At 44.7% G+C, this 16,305-nt stretch overlaps 1 protein-coding gene across 1 annotated transcript in view; it reads left to right on the forward strand.

Annotated features, from left to right (window-relative positions):
- The first annotated feature begins 14,781 nt into the window (after window positions 1–14,781).
- Window positions 14,782–16,305, forward strand: part of LOC124021612 (homeobox protein Meis1-like) — a 31,667-nt gene continuing 30,143 nt past the window's right edge. Inside the window, exon 1 of the mRNA XM_046336756.1 lies at window positions 14,782–15,484. Coding sequence (XP_046192712.1) covers window positions 15,473–15,484 — 12 coding nt within the window. The 5' untranslated portion in view covers window positions 14,782–15,472. The remainder of the gene's footprint in view (window positions 15,485–16,305) is intronic.

Raw genomic sequence — 16,305 nt, forward strand, 5'->3', positions numbered from 1 at the left:
TCGATCTTGCAACCTTTCAGTTACAAGTCCAACACTCTAACCACTAGGCTACCTGCCACCCCAATATACTGTAAATACACATGACCCCAAATACACATGACCCCAAATGCTCACTCACTAATGATAAAGGGCAAGGAAAAGATAAATATAACACAACTAGAACAAACACTGGAATCAACTGGTATGTAATTCAGGCTGTCCCCCTGATTAGGTACAGGTGAGTCTATGTAAAGTGGTGTGGCAGAAGCTCCGCCTCTGGGGTTAGGAAATTGATGGGATTGGGTGTTTGGAAAGTCAGTCAATGAGGAAGTGCATGTTCTGGGGCGTGTTCAGCAGGATGCAACGTTTTTGGAATGTTCAGAATCCTCTGCCGTGTAGAATATTAAATCACGTTGGCTCTATACATTGCATTTGTATTTGAAACTTTCGACAACTTTTAACTGCTGAACGTGGCCCTGGTGGTAAACAGGGGATTTGAACCGTGTGTAAAATCATTTACAGCGGCAGCACTTTGATGATGACAGTTGTGATAATTAACAGTTGATAAACGAAAAACGTGCAGAAGACTTCACACCTCTTTGATGCTTTTTGACAGTTTGCATGTTAGATTTGATTTAATTAAACACGTGTGTTTCTCATTTAGACCAAACAATGAAATGTATGTTTACTGAAGTATTTATATGGGTTCCTTATGTTCAGACAGTCACATGATCACAGACGCAACACAAAGGAACCAGCAGAGAACTACATGAAGATGCTCTATCTACCCCTCAAGTTCATTATCCTTAATAAATACATAGGAAACCTTACTCACCAGAGTAACCATCTTACTCACCAGAGTAACCATCTTACTCACCAGAGTAACCATCTTACTCACCAGAGTAACCATCTTACTCACCAGAGTAACTATCTTACTCACTAGAGTAACCATCTTACTCACCAGAGTAACCATCTTGAGTAACCATCTTACTCACCAGAGTAACCATCTTACTCACCAGAGTAACCATCTTACTCACCAGAGTAACCATCTTACTCACCAGAGTAACTATCTTACTCACCAGAGTAACCATCTTACTCCCCAGAGTAACCATCTTACTCACCAGAGTAACCATCTTACTCACGGGCAGATGTGATGGCCATCTTGTCATAAACGTAACCCTCTTTGCATGTGATGGCCATGATCTAAAAACAGCCAAACAAACCCATTACTGTCATTTTTGTTATTATTTAACAAGTTTATTTGCCATGAAATTCTATTCATTGACATTTTGGCCAGTAGATTGCAGAACGTTTGTTCTTGTCATGTGATGGCCAAGCACTTACCTTGGTCCAACACTCCTCTGTTTGCATGTGAGATAAAGTCTATGTGACCAAACGGGAAAACTCTTTAAAATGTGATGGCATATTTTCAAGTCATATGTGCCAAATGCTTCATTTCATTCTTGCAGATGTGATGGCCAAGTCTATGTTGCACAAACCCCCCTCTCTTTGCATGTGATGGCCAAGTCTATGTGCCAAACGTCCCCTCTCTTTGCATGTGATGGCCAAGTCTATGTGCCAAACGTCCCCTCTCTTTGCATGTGATGGCCAAGTCTATGTGCCAAACGTCCCCTCTCTTTGCATGTGATGGCCAAGTCTATGTGCCAAACGTCTAATTTGCATGTGATGGCCAAGTCTATGTGCCAAACGTCCCCTCTCCTTGCATGTGATGGCCAAGTCTATGTGCCAAACGTCCCCTCTCCTTGCATGTGATGGCCAAGTCTTATGTGCCAAGCGTCCCAACTCCTTGCATGTGATGGCCAAGTCTATGTGCCAAACGTCCCCTCTCCTTGCATGTGATGGCCAAGTCTATGTGATCCAAACGAATCCCCTCTCCTTACATGTGATGGCCAAGTCTATGTGCCAAACGTCCCCTCTCCTTGCATGTGATGGCCAAGTCTATGTGCCAAACGTCCCCTCTCCTTGCATGTGATGGCCAAGTCTATGTGCCAAACGTCCCCTCTCCTTGCATGTGATGGCCAAGTCTATGTGCCAAACGTCCCCTCTCCTTGCATGTGATGGCCAAGTCTATGTGCCAAACGTCCCCTCTCCTTGCATGTGATGGCCAAGTCTATGTGCAGTCAAACGTCCCCTTAACTTGCATGTGATGGCCAAGTCTATGTGCCAAACGTCCCCTCTCCTTGCATGTGATGGCCAAGTCTATGTGCCAAACGTGGGTTCTCCTTGCATGTGATGGCCAAGTCTATGTGCCAAACGTCCCCTCTCCTTAGGAACATGTGATGGCCAAGTCTATGTGCCAAACGCCCCTCTCCTTGCATGTGATGGCCAAGTCTATGTGCCAAACGTCCCTCTCCTTGCATGTGATGGCCAAGTCTATGTGCCAAACGTCCCCTCTCCTTGCATGTGATGGCCAAGTCTACTGTGCCAAACGTCCCCTCTCCTTGCATGTGATGGCCAAGTCCCCCTGATTATGTACATGTGCCAAACGTCCCCTCTCCTTGCATGTGATGGCCAAGTCTATGTGCCAAACGACCCCCTCTCCTTGCATGTGATGGCCAAGTCTATGTGCCAAACGTCCCCTCTCCTTGCATGTGATGGCCAAGTCTATGTGCCAAACGTCCCCTCTCCTTGCATGTGATGGCCAAGTCTATGTGCCAAACGTCCCCTCTCCTTGCATGTGATGGCCAAGTCTATGTGCCAAACGTCCCCTCTCCTTGCATGTGATGGCCAAGTCTTTTGTGCCAAACGTCCCCTCTCCTTGCATGTGATGGCCAAGTCTATGACCAAAAACGTCCCCTCTCCTTGCATGTGATGGCCAAGTCTATGTGCCAAACATGATCCCCTCTCCTTGCATGTGATGGCCAAGTCTATGTGCCAAACGTCCCCTCAGTTTGCATGTGATGGCCAAGTCTATGTGCCAAACGTCCCCTCTCCTTGCATGTGATGGCCAAGTCTTACTGCCAAACGTCCCCTCTCCTTGCATGTGATGGCCAAGTCATGTGCCAAACGTCCCCTCTCATTTGCATGTGATGGCCAAGTCTATGTTTGCCAAATTCCCCTCTCCTTGCATGTGATGGCCAAGTCTATGTGCCAAACGTCCCTCACTCTCTCCTTGCATGTGATGGCCAAGTCTATGTGCCAAACGTCCCCTCTCCTTGCATGTGATGGCCAAGTCTATGTGCCAAACGTCCCCTCTCCTTGCATGTGATGGCCAAGTCTATGTGCAAACGTCCCCTTCTCCTTGCATGTGATGGCCAAGTCTATGTGCCAAAAATCCCCTCTCCTTGCATGTGATGGCCAAGTCTATGTGCCAAACGTCCCCTCTCCTTGCATGTGATGGCCAAGTCTATGTGCCAAACGTCCCAGAGATTCTCCTTGCATGTGATGGCCAAGTCTATGTGCCAAACGTCCCCTCTCCTTGCATGTGATGGCCAAGTCTATGTGCCAAACGTCCCCTCTCCTTGCATGTGATGGCCAAGTCTATGTGCCAAACGTCCCCTCTCCTTGCATGTGATGGCCAAGTCTATGTGCCAAACGTCCCCTCTCCTTGCATGTGATGGCCAAGTATATGTGCCAAACGTCCCCTCTCCTTCAGAAATGTGAAAGATGCAAAATCGTGATTCATCCAAATGATCAGCGACATAAAATCCGTACATCAGAACAAAGTTGTTTGTTAGTCGTTGCATCCAACAGTCTGCTGACAGATGCTCTAATATCATCCTATGTTACGTACATCTGTCAACCAGAGATTAAGTCTGGTAGGTACTGATGCCAGCAATCTGAATGGTAGTCGTTGGAGTCAGCCACTCTGGTGTCCTGGTCACCAATCTGAATGGTAGTCGTTGGAGTCAGCCACTCTGGTGTCCTGGTCACCAATCTGAATGGTAGTCGTTGGAGTCAGCCACTCTGGTGTCCTGGTCACCAATCTGAATGGTAGTCGTTGGAGTCAGCCACTCTGGTGTCCTGGTCACCAATCTGAATGGTAGTCGTTGGAGTCAGCCACTCTGGTGTCCTGGTCACCAATCTGAATGGTAGTCGTTGGAGTCAGCCACTCTGGTGTCCTGGTCACCAATCTGAATGGTAGTCGTTGGAGTCAGCCACTCTGGTGTCCTGGTCACCAATCTGAATGGTAGTCGTTGGAGTCAGCCACTGGTGTCCTGGTCACCAATCTGAATGGTAGTCGTTGGAGTCAGCCACTCTGGTGTCCTGGTCACCAATCTGAAGGGTCATAATTAGAGTCAGTCATATAGATTCCTCAGTGCTGTGTGTTAGGGGGTCATTACTACTGGACTGTACCATGTCCTGTTTCATATAGATTCCTCAGTGCTGTGTGTTAGGGGGTCATTACTACTGGACTGTACCATGTCCTGTTTCATATAGATTCCTCAGTGCTGTGTGTTAGGGGGTCATTACTACTGGACTGTACCATGTCCTGTTTCATATAGATTCCTCAGTGCTGTGTGTTAGGGGGTCATTACTACTGGACTGTACCATGGTCTCAGGCTAGATTCTCAGTGCTGTGTGTTAGGGGGTCATTACTACTGATGTACCATGTCCAGAAAATAAGATTCACACAGTGCCTCTGCAGGGTCATTACTACTGGACTCCCACCTGTCCTGTTTCATATAGATTCCTCAGTGCTGTGTGTTCTCTCCCACCTTCCCTCTCCCTCTCTCTAGATTCCTCAGTCTCTCTCCCACCTTACCACTCTGTCCCACCTTCCCCATCTAGATTCCTCAGTGCTGTGTGTTAGGGGGTCATTACTACTGGACTGTACCATGGTCTCAGGCTATTCTCAACTATCCTCCTGATGCCCTCTCAAAAAATAATGAATTTTCACACCTCCTCTGCAGCGCTCTCTCTCTCTCCCACCTTCCCCCCCTCTCTCTCCCTCCCTCTCTCTCTCTCCCACCTTCCCTCTCCCTCTCTCTCTCTCTCTCTCCCTCTCTCTCTCTCCCACCTTCCCACTCTCTCCCACCTTCCCCCTCTCTCTCCCACCTTCCCCCCCTCTCTCTCTCCCTCCCTCCCTCTCCCCTCTCTCTCTCTCCCTCCCTCTCTCTCTCTCTCTCTCCCTCCCTCTCTCTCTCTCTCTCTCCCACCTTCCCCCTCTCTCTCCCTCCTCTCTCTCTCTCTCTCTCCCTTCCCTCTCCCTCTCTCCCCTCTCTCTCTCTCTCCCTCTCTCTCTCTCCCACCTTCCCACTCTCTCCCACCTTCCCCCTCTCTCTCCCACCTTCCCCCTCTCTCTCTCTCTCCCTCTCCCTCTCTCTCTAGTCAGCACACTCTCACACTCTCTACTCTCTCTCTCTCCCCCACCCTCTCTCTCTCTCTCTTCCTCCCTCTCTCTCTCTCTCTCTCTCTCTCTCTCTCTCTCTCTCTCTCTCTCTCTCCCTCTCCCTCTCCTCTCTCTCTCTCTCTCTCTCTCTCTCTCCCTCATCTCTGTCTTACCTTCTCTCCCTCCCTCTTTCTCCCTCTCTAGTCAGCACACTACTCACACTCATCTACCTCGTACACTCTGCCCCCCACCCTTCTTGTCCCCTCTTTTCTTCCTCCACTCTCTCTCTCTCTCTCTCTCTCTCTTTCTCACTTTCTCTCGCTCTCTCAGAGGTGCTGATCAATTCACAGTCTCTCTGGGAGGTGTGAGACTCTTTCTGCCTCATCCTGTGATTGGCTGACACATGAAGCAGCTCACTCACCCCCTACTTCTCCCTCTGAGGCACTAGCCCTTTGCTTCTCACTCTAAGGCCCTGTCCTGGTCGCTCTGAAGGAACAAGGCAGGCTGCCTTCTCACTCTAAGGACCTGTCCTGGTCGCTCTGGAGGAACAAGGCAGGCTGCCTTCTCACTCTAAGGACCTGTCCTGGTCGCTCTGGAGGAACAAGGCAGGCTGCCGTCTCACTCTAAGGCCCTGTCCTGGTCGCTCTGAAGGAACAAGGCAGGCTGTCCTAAGGACCTGTCCTGGTCGCTCTGGAGGAACAAGGCAGGCTGCCTTCTCACTCTAAGGACCTGTCCTGGTCGCTCTGAAGGAACAAGGCAGGCTAAGGACCTGTCCTGGTCGTCTGAAGGAACAAGGCAGGCACTCTAAGGCCCTGTCCTGGTCGCTCTGAAGGAACAAGGCAGGCTGCCTTCTCACTCTAAGGACCTGTCCTGGTCGCTCTGAAGGAACAAGGCAGGCTGCCTTCTCAGTCTAAGGACCTGTCCTGGTCGCTCTGGAGGAACAAGGCAGGCTGCCGTCTCACTCTAAGGCCCTGTCCTGGTCGCTCTGAAGGAACAAGGCAGGCTGCCTTCTCACTCTAAGGCCCTGTCCTGGTCGCTCTGAAGGAACAAGGCAGGCTGCCTTCTCAGTCTAAGGACCTGTCCTGGTCGCTCTGAAGGAACAAGGCAGGCTGCCTGGTTGACTCTCCAGATGAAAGAGAAAGGTGGATACCTAGTCACTCGTCCAACTGAATGTATTCAACTGAAATGTGTCTTCTGCATTTAACCCAACCCCTCTGAATTAGAGAGGTGCAGGGGGCTTCCTTAATCGACATCCACGTCATATCACACTCTTCCAGAGGAGAGGTCACTCTCTCTTTCTATCTCTCTCTCTCAGTTCAATTAAATTCAATTCAAGGGGCTTTATTGGCATGGGAAACATATGTTAATATTGCCAAAGCAAGTGAGGTAGATAATATACAAAAGTGAAATTAACAATACAAATTAACAGTAAACATTACACTCACAGAAGTTCCAAAATAATAAAGACATTACAAATGTCATATTATGTATATATACAGTGTTGTAACGATGTAAGTGGTTAAAGTCTCTCTCTCTCTCTCTGTCTCTTTTTCTCTCTCTCTTTCCCTCCCTCTTTCTCTCTCTCTCTGTCTCTTTTTCTCTCTCTTTCCCTCCCTCTCTCTCTGTCGGTCTCTTTTTCTCTCTCTCTTTCCCTCCCTCTCTCTCTGTCTGTCTCCTTTTTCTCTCTCTCTCTCTCTCTTTCTCTCTTTCCCTCCCTCTCTCTCTCTCTCTCTCCATCTCTTTCTCTCTTTCCCTCCCTCTTTCCCCCCTCTATCTTTCTTCACTCTTTCTCTCTTTCTCTCTCTATCCCCCTTTCCTCTCTCTATCTTTTTCTCTCCTCTCTCTCTACTTCTCTCTCCTCTCCCCTTCAGAGTGTCTCTGACACCATTAGCACACCTGAAATAATAGCTCAAATGACAAATGTTGAGGGAGAGGTGGGAAAGAGAGACGGGGGGGGGAGAGGGAGATGAGAGGTAGATGATGGAGGGGGTAGGGATAGAGAGAGAGAAAAGAGGGGGAGGGAGAGAGAGGGAGATGAGAGGTAGATGATGGAGGGGGTAGGGATAGAGAGAGAGAAAAGAGGGGGAGGGAGAGAGAGGGAGATGAGAGGTAGATGATGGAGGGGTTAGGGATAGAGAGAGAGAAAAAAGAGGGGGAGGGAGAGAGAGGTTAGAGTGATGGTGATGTGTTCTGTATCTATCCATGGGTTTTTTATTTTATTTTATTTAACTTGGCAAGTCAGTTAAGAACAAATTATTTGTACAATGTTGGTCTAAAGGGGAACAGTGGGTTAACTGCCTTGTTCAGGGGAACAGTGGGTTAACTGCCTTGTTCAGGGGCACAGTGTGTTAACTGCCTTGTTCAGGGGAACAGTGGGTTAACTGCCTTGTTCAGGGGAACAGTGGGTTAACTGCCTTGTTCAGGGGCACAGTGTGTTAACTGCCTTGTTCAGGGGAACAGTGGGTTAACTGCCTTGTTCAGGGGAACAGTGGGTTAACTGCCTTGTTCAGGGGAACAGTGGGTTAACTGCCTTGTTCAGGGGCAGAAGGAGAGCTTTTTTCCTTGTCAGCTCAGGGATTCGATCCAGCAACCTTTACGGTTACTGACAAAAACACTCTAACCACCAGGCTACCTGCCGGTTTAACAGGACTGTATCCTCTGTGTTTGTATCCCAAATGGCAGAGCCCCCTGGGCAAAAGTAGTGCACTATATAGGAAACAGAGCCCCTGGGCAAAAGTAGTGCACTATATAGGAAACAGGGCCCTGCTCTAAAGTAGTGCACTATATAGGAAACAGGGCCCTGCTCTAAAGTAGTGCACTATATAGGAAACAGGGCCCTGCTCTAAAGTAGTGCACCATGTAGGAAACAGGGCCCTGGTCTAAAGTAGTGCACCATGTAGGAAACAGGGCCCTGCTCTAAAGTAGTGCACCATGTAGGAAACAGGGCCCTGGTCTAAAGTAGTGCACCATGTAGGAAACAGGGCCCTGCTCTAAAGTAGTGCACCATGTAGGAAACAGGGCCCTGGTCTAAAGTAGTGCACCATGTAGGAAACAGGGCCCTGCTCTAAAGTAGTGCACCATGTAGGAAACAGGGCCCTGCTCTAAAGTCATGCACTATATAGGAAACAGGGCCCTGGTCTAAAGTAGTGCACTATTTAGGGAACAGGGTGCCATTTGGGATGTACTCCATGTTAGCAGCACTACAGCCAATGACCTGTAACCGCTGCCACAATGTGAAAATTGAGTGGTAGTATTCAGAGAACAGTGGATCTATTATTACACCCTGCGGTGTGTGTATGAGTGTGTGTGTGTGTGTGTGTGTGTGTGTGTGTGTGTGTGTGTGTGTGTGTGTGTGTGTGTGTGTGTGTGTGTGTGTGTGTGTGTGTGTGTGTGTGTGTGTGTGTGTGTGTGTGTGTGTGTGTGTGTGTGTGTGTGTGTGTGTGTGTGTGTGTGTGTGTGCGTAATTCTACTTTATCCCTATGCTTCAAATAATGTACAGCATATTCCATTTTAATTATTGTAATTTCCACATCTGCTTGGTTTCATGGCGCCTCCCAGTTCCTGTGGTTGTCAGCCTACGTTACTTCTGGGTCTTTTCACCTCCATATATACTGATAATAAGTCCTGTTTCTTCTCCGGGGACTGAGGCTGTTTGAACAATTATGACCCAATATTAGGAAGGTGTTCTTAATGTCTTGTAATATATCTATATACTATTTTCTCTCACCATTTAATGATGGGTTGTTTACTGCGGGTCTATCTATGGTCAATGGGTCATTCATTCACACACGTGCAAAGAAAACATAAACAATATTTACATATTTATTGTCATCAAGCTTAAAGGACAAACAAGGGAGCACAGACTAAATCCCCCAAAAATTGAAACGACCATAGTCATCATATTATCTCCACGTTAGGTAAATTAAGAAATGCCTGTTATATTTTGTTAATGGAATAGTAAGCAATTCTAGTTGTGCTTTAAATGTTCCACTGTGATCATGTCCGTTTTTAAACAAGTCAACTTATAAATACCTTCCAACAGGCAACGGACTTTTTAAAGAAAACTTAATTTCAAAGTTTTTTATTTTTTAAAATTAAAAATGATAATAGCTGTTTGTAATGTTGATGAAGTTGAATTGTTCGCTCAACCTTAGTTCTGTCACATTACCGTTGATAATACATGTCATTTCTCCTAACGCCGGTAGACGGCGCAAACGATTAAGCGTTAACGTTTTGTATCAAAGAGAATGACATCCAATAGTAAACAGTAACATTTGTCTTGTGCAAATGAGAAGTACCTGAAAGGGAATTGTTACAGATAATTCACACTATCATTCGACTAGTAGAAAGACAGTGGTTTGGAAATGTGATGTTCATGAATATGTTCCTGTTGATTTGTATAAGTATTACAGGGCGTCTCTGATGATTATTTCTCATGGTGTGGAGTTCCTGAGTTCCTGAGTTCATGAGTTCTTGGATTCTTGAGTTCCTGAGTTCCTGAGTTCCTAAGTTCCTGAGTTCCTGAGTTCCTGAGTTCCTAAGTTCCTGAGTTCCTGAGTTCTTGAGTTCTTGAGTTCCTGAGTTCTTGGTGTGTGTTTGTGTGTGATCAGCTCATGACAATTGAGGATAAAATTGCGATCTCGATTGGAATATTTCAACTTTTAATACAGGCCTATAATAATTTACTTTGACACTACACCTCAAATATAGTTTTCAATACCAAGTTGCTTACTGTATTTTTGAAATTATATATTTTTTTTAACCTTTATTTAACTAGGCAAGTCAGTTAATTAAGAACACATTCCTATTTACAATGACGTCCTAGGAACAGAGGGTTAACTGCCTTGTTCAGGGGCAGAACGACAGATTTTTACCTGGTCAGCTCGTGGATTCGATCTAGCAACCTTTCGGTTACAGGCCAAACTCTCTAATCATTTAGGCTATTTGCCGCCCCGTAAATGTTTCGAAAACTTTCCCTAAATGTCCAAATAATAATATTGCTGCAAAAATCATCGGAATTATTGATGTAGAGGATTTCATTCATTTGTAAATAAAGTCGCGTCCTGGTTATGAAAACAATACACTCAATTGTATTTTTAACACGTGTATAGGCTAGGCTACTGTAACCACACACTTAAACCAGAGTTCAAACCATCAGGCCATTTCGTTCATATATCCTAATATTGTTTTGGACTAATTAATTTCACTATTTCGCAGATAATTAACAGGCCTACATTGTAGACAATACTTTGGATATGATGCAAGGAGAGCAAATGGACACTATTCGCAATGCCAGTGTTACTCATTTTAATAGGCTAAAAAGTTGTACCTACGTATCTAACAAGTAGCCTGATCTAAACAGATATATTTTCCATCCAAACGTTCAACATGCTGCTGGAGGACAGAATCCAGCGATGGCCTCTGCTGTGGCTGTAGCTCTACGGATCCTAACACGTTTGGGCGCATTGCTGCGGGGCTGATAAAGATTGACCTCCGTTTGACTCCTGAACCACCCGGTGCCAGGCGCTTTTAGGGAGAGACGTTGAGGACTATTATTAGGAAAGACAAATACACGGACATTATAGTCGATGGGGTTTTCTTTGCTAATGTAGACTTGATATTTCAAACTTTTTTCGAGAGGCGTGAATCATACAGAAAGCTATGCTCATGGCTGGGAAAATACGATTCATTATAGTTCATTAATGTAATTCAGTTGTAAGCCTATTATTCCATATAGAAAGTTGTGAAAAAAAATATTTTTAAAAACAACTTGTTTTATTCTAATATTAAAACACCGGCCTATATGACTTTCCGCCAATGACAATGTTCCATCATGACTTTGTTTAATCGTTAATTAACTTGACTTTTCTCCCCTTCTCCCTAAGTTAGACTGCAGGTCTACACGTTGGCCATCCCGTGCACTACTCTCAAACAATGACTCTAATTGTTTATGTCAGTCGAATGTGGCGGTCAACTCAGATTTGACTGTCAGGAAAGAAATACCTTTTGATTTCATTACATGACTCAGAACATTATCCGTCCTCGGGAAGCAGATTAAAGATGAAATGATGATATTTGCTCTCTCTAGAATGAGCTGACTCGCGCCAATGAGAAACTTAAAGAGCGAGAGTGAAAGTATTGCTGCTTGCCCCTGTTGTGGTCTGTAACGTCCTTTTATAGACGGTAATTGAAGCAACTTAATTACTTTATAATGCCACTCTGGTTCTGTGACAGCGGTTAGTAGCCTAGACGTTGATGTAATTCACCTTTCCATGTCAATTTAGACCAGGCTCGAGCTATTTACGAAGACGACCAATTTAGTTGGATGGAGATAGACACACAATTCTGAAAATACGAGGGCTAAATGTCATGTGGTATCCAGTCACGCATTGTAAAACGAAATGTATATCTCAATAAATCTAATATTTCTTAACGTAAATAAATAATTTTTTAGTGCCTAATAATATGTGAGGATATTTTCACCATATAGGCTGTATTAGGCTAGTTAATGTAGAACAACATCATTTAGGAGAGATAACTACTCACCCGTGAACTACTGAAAGTAAAAGGAACACAACGAGGTCTAATCGATATGCGTAGATAATTTATCCTAAATGTTTAGCTTCCATCCTTGTGCGTAAACCCACGATTCCCCGGGAATTCCATGAACCCGTGTGTCCTCACCGCCTTCATATAGCTTTCCCAGTCCCACCGAGCCTGTTACAGTGTCTGCCCCAAGCCCCGTACATGTCTCACTCATCCGTCGGTCGGTGCACGGGGCTTTAATAGTAATTTCGTGACTGTAAATGTGGATCCCACGGCTCGGGACTGGTGGTGGCGGTACCACGGGAGTCGCGTCTGAATGTGTGAACGCTGTATTATCTGATATGACAGTGCGGCTGGCAGCGGGGCATTATGATCGATGACAGATGAATCTGCAGGCTAACTTCAAACACCTTGTCATCAGGGCGTCTGGAGTAACACGTTATGAACAGCGACGGGATGGCTTAGCATAATCAGAAGATATAGCGGAGCCGTATGAAAGGCCATTCTCTCCTGGCATTTGTGTGAAATAAGTTGTCTATACGTACAGGTAATACATATATATATATGTAAATAGAGAGAGAGAGAGAGAGAGAGAGCGCGAGAGAGAGAAATGTAACATGTATATAGCTGCCCAGGCTGAACATAATCATATAGCCTGTAGCCCACTCTCTTCTGGCATTTGTGTTGAAACAAGTGTAGTAACTCGTTTGAATAGCTTCTTATCAGTAATGTAGGCTAACATGTATACATCCACCTAGTTCAAGCAATATAAGCATATATTGTATTGAAAATTATAAAGAAATACACACATTTGAATGTATACTTTGTCAACGATTTTCATTGATATCAGAGTTGTGTAGCCTAATATAATAGATCTATGGTTCCTTTTCCATAAATCGATTTGTAAATAAATATTATAAATCGCCCTTTTACAGTCAACAGTAAGCTACATAGTCCTATATGCACACGGTGACAAAGGGGTCATTGTGAGGAATAAAATGTCCTTTACTGACCAAATAACACGGTAATCCGATTATAGAGAATATTTAACAAAGTTAAAGTTTTTAATCTGGGGTAAAATCAACCCAATAAAACGTATGATGAGTTATTATATCGGTTTAAAATGCATAGATATTGTATATATAGACTATCTCGGAAAAGTTTTAGAAAGTAAGGACAAGTAGGAAATAGGTGGAAAATAGAAGATGTGTGTGTTATTGAGAGAGAGAGAGCGAAGAGCAAGAAGCCTAAAAGACAAATGAGAACGAGCTAGGGTTTGTGAAATATTCAAACATTTTGCGAAATGTACATATAGACTTATTACAAAAGACATGTTTTTAATTTGCGAGCAACGTTTTGTTTTGCAGCTCCCCACCAATGTGGCCTGAAATCGATCAATCACCAAATAATTGATAATCTCGAGATCCAATAGGGGACTCGCATCACTGTGCCGTGCTTCCATTGGACACCCCGGGCGGACTCTGTGAGCGTGCAGCGACTCGGAACGGCCCATTCGGCGCAGAGAGGGGGAATGGGTGACGGAGGGCACAACGGAGAACTGTACCACTGTAGCACTCTGACAGCAACATGAAGCTGACATGATAGAGACTCTAATCTAGTGAGATTTTCAGCTTCAGTTTTAAAGAAAGACCAATTATACAGCACAATCAAAATGCTTTAGTAACCATACTGTTAGTAAAAAATGTATATATATTTTACCAAAAAATACCAAAATGTTGTCAATGGCCTATACAGTATTGGGCACACTAACTTCATCAAACCTAACGATATATATATATATATATATCACTTGAGTCGAAGTGGCATGTTTTTAGGGAATATCCACTAAGTCCCTTCTGCAAAACGACGGGATATATATATATATATATCTCTCTAATCAAGCAATTCAACAATTTCTCCCAAATCAAATAGGCTACTTACTGTAAGACGATGTAAAGCCCAATGTTAAAGTGTGATATGAAATCATGAATCTGCTGTTTTGCAGAAGGGACTTAGTGGATATTCCCTAAAAACATGCCACTTCGACTCAAGTGACTTCTCATAGCAGGTTAGGAGAGCATTTTTGCTAGCCATTTTCCTAATCTTAACCTAAGTCTCCTAACCTGCTATGTTAATCTTCCTAACATGCTGCATACATTCTCCTAACCTGCTAAGAACAGTCATAGCTGTATCGAAATGACATGTTTTTAGGGAGTCCCGCCCAGTTCTAGTCCAAATAGATAAAGACATCTCCACAATAACAGAGATGAGACATTAATAGGGATGATTAAGTGCATAGACGTGTTCAAGGTGGAAACTGCGTAAATGGTCAAAGAGGAAAGGCCGGGTGTGTTGCAACCAAGAGCCCTTCAGAAGGACATCACCATAGGTTTATTTAAGATTTAACTACCGTTCAAAAACATGGATTTGTCACGGATATAAATATCATTAGAATAGCATACTGCTAAGGCGTTTCCTACTGGGCACGTTGGTGCAACATCATGTTATTGAAATGAGGTTGATCCAACCAGAGTGTTCCCATTGGGTTCTCTTCTACCTAGTAGCCTACTAGTTTTCACATGATTCAAATCTGGAATGGCATCAAAGTCCGGAGACGATAATCTTAATCTTGGGATTAGTTGGAAAATCCACATTTGTAAATAGAAAGAAAGAAAAACCATGAGTCAAACAAACACTACAGTAAAGTCGACTACACGACCAAGAGTCAGGGTGATATCCCACACGCCGAGGCTAGAGCTATGCATGCATGGCTTTGACCAGAGCAACACCACCAGGGGCTGAGGGATATTCTCCCTGTAGCCTACAACACAAACAGACAGGGGCTCGGAATACCCACTGACTGCTCAACTCGAGCTTTCGAAGGTCCTCCCACGACACCCCCCTCCTCTCCGCGCGACTTGATGTAGCCCATTCGCATTGTGTATAACGCGACCTGTTATGGCCACCACTACTTCCGGGTTTCGGCAGTCTGGTCCATATCCACTCCTCAGTCGCGTTTCCCAACTACTCGCACCCATTGTACACAAACCAACGAGGAGTTGGCGACTGAGCACAGCATCGATCGAGGGCTGCTCCTTTAAGAAAGACTAAGCCTGAATTATCACCCCACCTCCTCCTGATCTCCTTTACAGGGCTTTTGCGTTTTAAAAAATCAACCCAGGAGCCGAGAGTGATCAAAAGAAAAACGAGTGAGCTGAATGTTTTGTGTGCATTTGACTATTCACATTAGGTGTGCTAACCCGTGGAAGCGCGGCGCGGATCATCATTCATTCCGGGCTACTTTGACAAGCCTCGGCGTTTGATTGACAGGCGTGGTGGCAAAAAGCCATGAGACTTCGCTAGTTTTGTTTTGAGGGGTATTTTCATACTGTTTTTTGGGAAAATAAGACTGGGCTTTCTCTCCCTATGCCACTGCCCTGGGGATAGCTCAGGCCCTATTCGCGGTTGCTTTGGACTGAACTTGAGCTGAAGAGGGCTGGTTTGAATTCATCGTTGCATTTCTCTTGCAAGAAATACGGATTCTTGAAAGATTTCGCATTTGGAATTTGCGTTTTTATTTGTTCTTCACCCTGGCCTCTTAGGGGATATATCCGAAGCGAAAGGAGAGAAGAAGAGAGGGACTAGAGGAGGGATATGGCGCAGCGGGTACGTAGCAAGACTATCCCGAAAAGTTTCACTGTAACTCCACTGTGAAAATGCAAAGCCATGAACACGGTAACGTGGCCAATGACAGACGCTCGCGGCGAAACTTGACTTTCTTCTTCAAGACCCCGCTGGACCGAATTCCATGTTTTGCAGTTTTGCATCTTTGGCACAATATTACGCACGGACGCACATATTTGCTGCTTCGCGAACGCCCCGACTAGGGACATTAGAAGTGTCATCCTATCTGCTGTTTCCAGATTAGTCTTGACAGGCCAGTTACTGGAAGAGAAACAAGGAGCAATGGGACGAAACAAACCCAAACTTTATACTTCCAAAGTCGAATTTAAATGACTTTAGTCATTTTTGTAATTCATCAAATTCATGTAAATGCTTTGAGGTTGGAATCTCTGAGTGTTTTTTGAGATTATAATTCATTATCATCTAGAGTTGCATCCTCAATTGTAGTTTATTTCAAAGTAGGCCTAATAACGTTTAATTTAGTAATATGGGTAAAAAACAACAACATTTTTGCATATGCTAATAAAACACATTTTTGTCATGATGTGATGACATATGATTTGATACATAGCCTAAAACCCCCGGAATACTCGACTAGATGGCAGAATTTTTAAAAATGAAATGTAAGAGAGATCACACTTATTATTCAAAGACCTTTTGCTTGATGGAGAGACACACTACATCAGTACCACGCGGGTCATTTGTGCACCTCTCCACGTGTCAGGGTCTAAATGGTAGTCTTTATAATACCGTGTCACGTTCAGAGTCCACAATACATCATTAAAATCACTCATTAATTCGTT

Source organism: Oncorhynchus gorbuscha, unplaced genomic scaffold (assembly GCF_021184085.1).
Source record: "Oncorhynchus gorbuscha isolate QuinsamMale2020 ecotype Even-year unplaced genomic scaffold, OgorEven_v1.0 Un_scaffold_1140, whole genome shotgun sequence".
NCBI classification, from domain to species: Eukaryota; Metazoa; Chordata; class Actinopteri; order Salmoniformes; family Salmonidae; genus Oncorhynchus; species Oncorhynchus gorbuscha.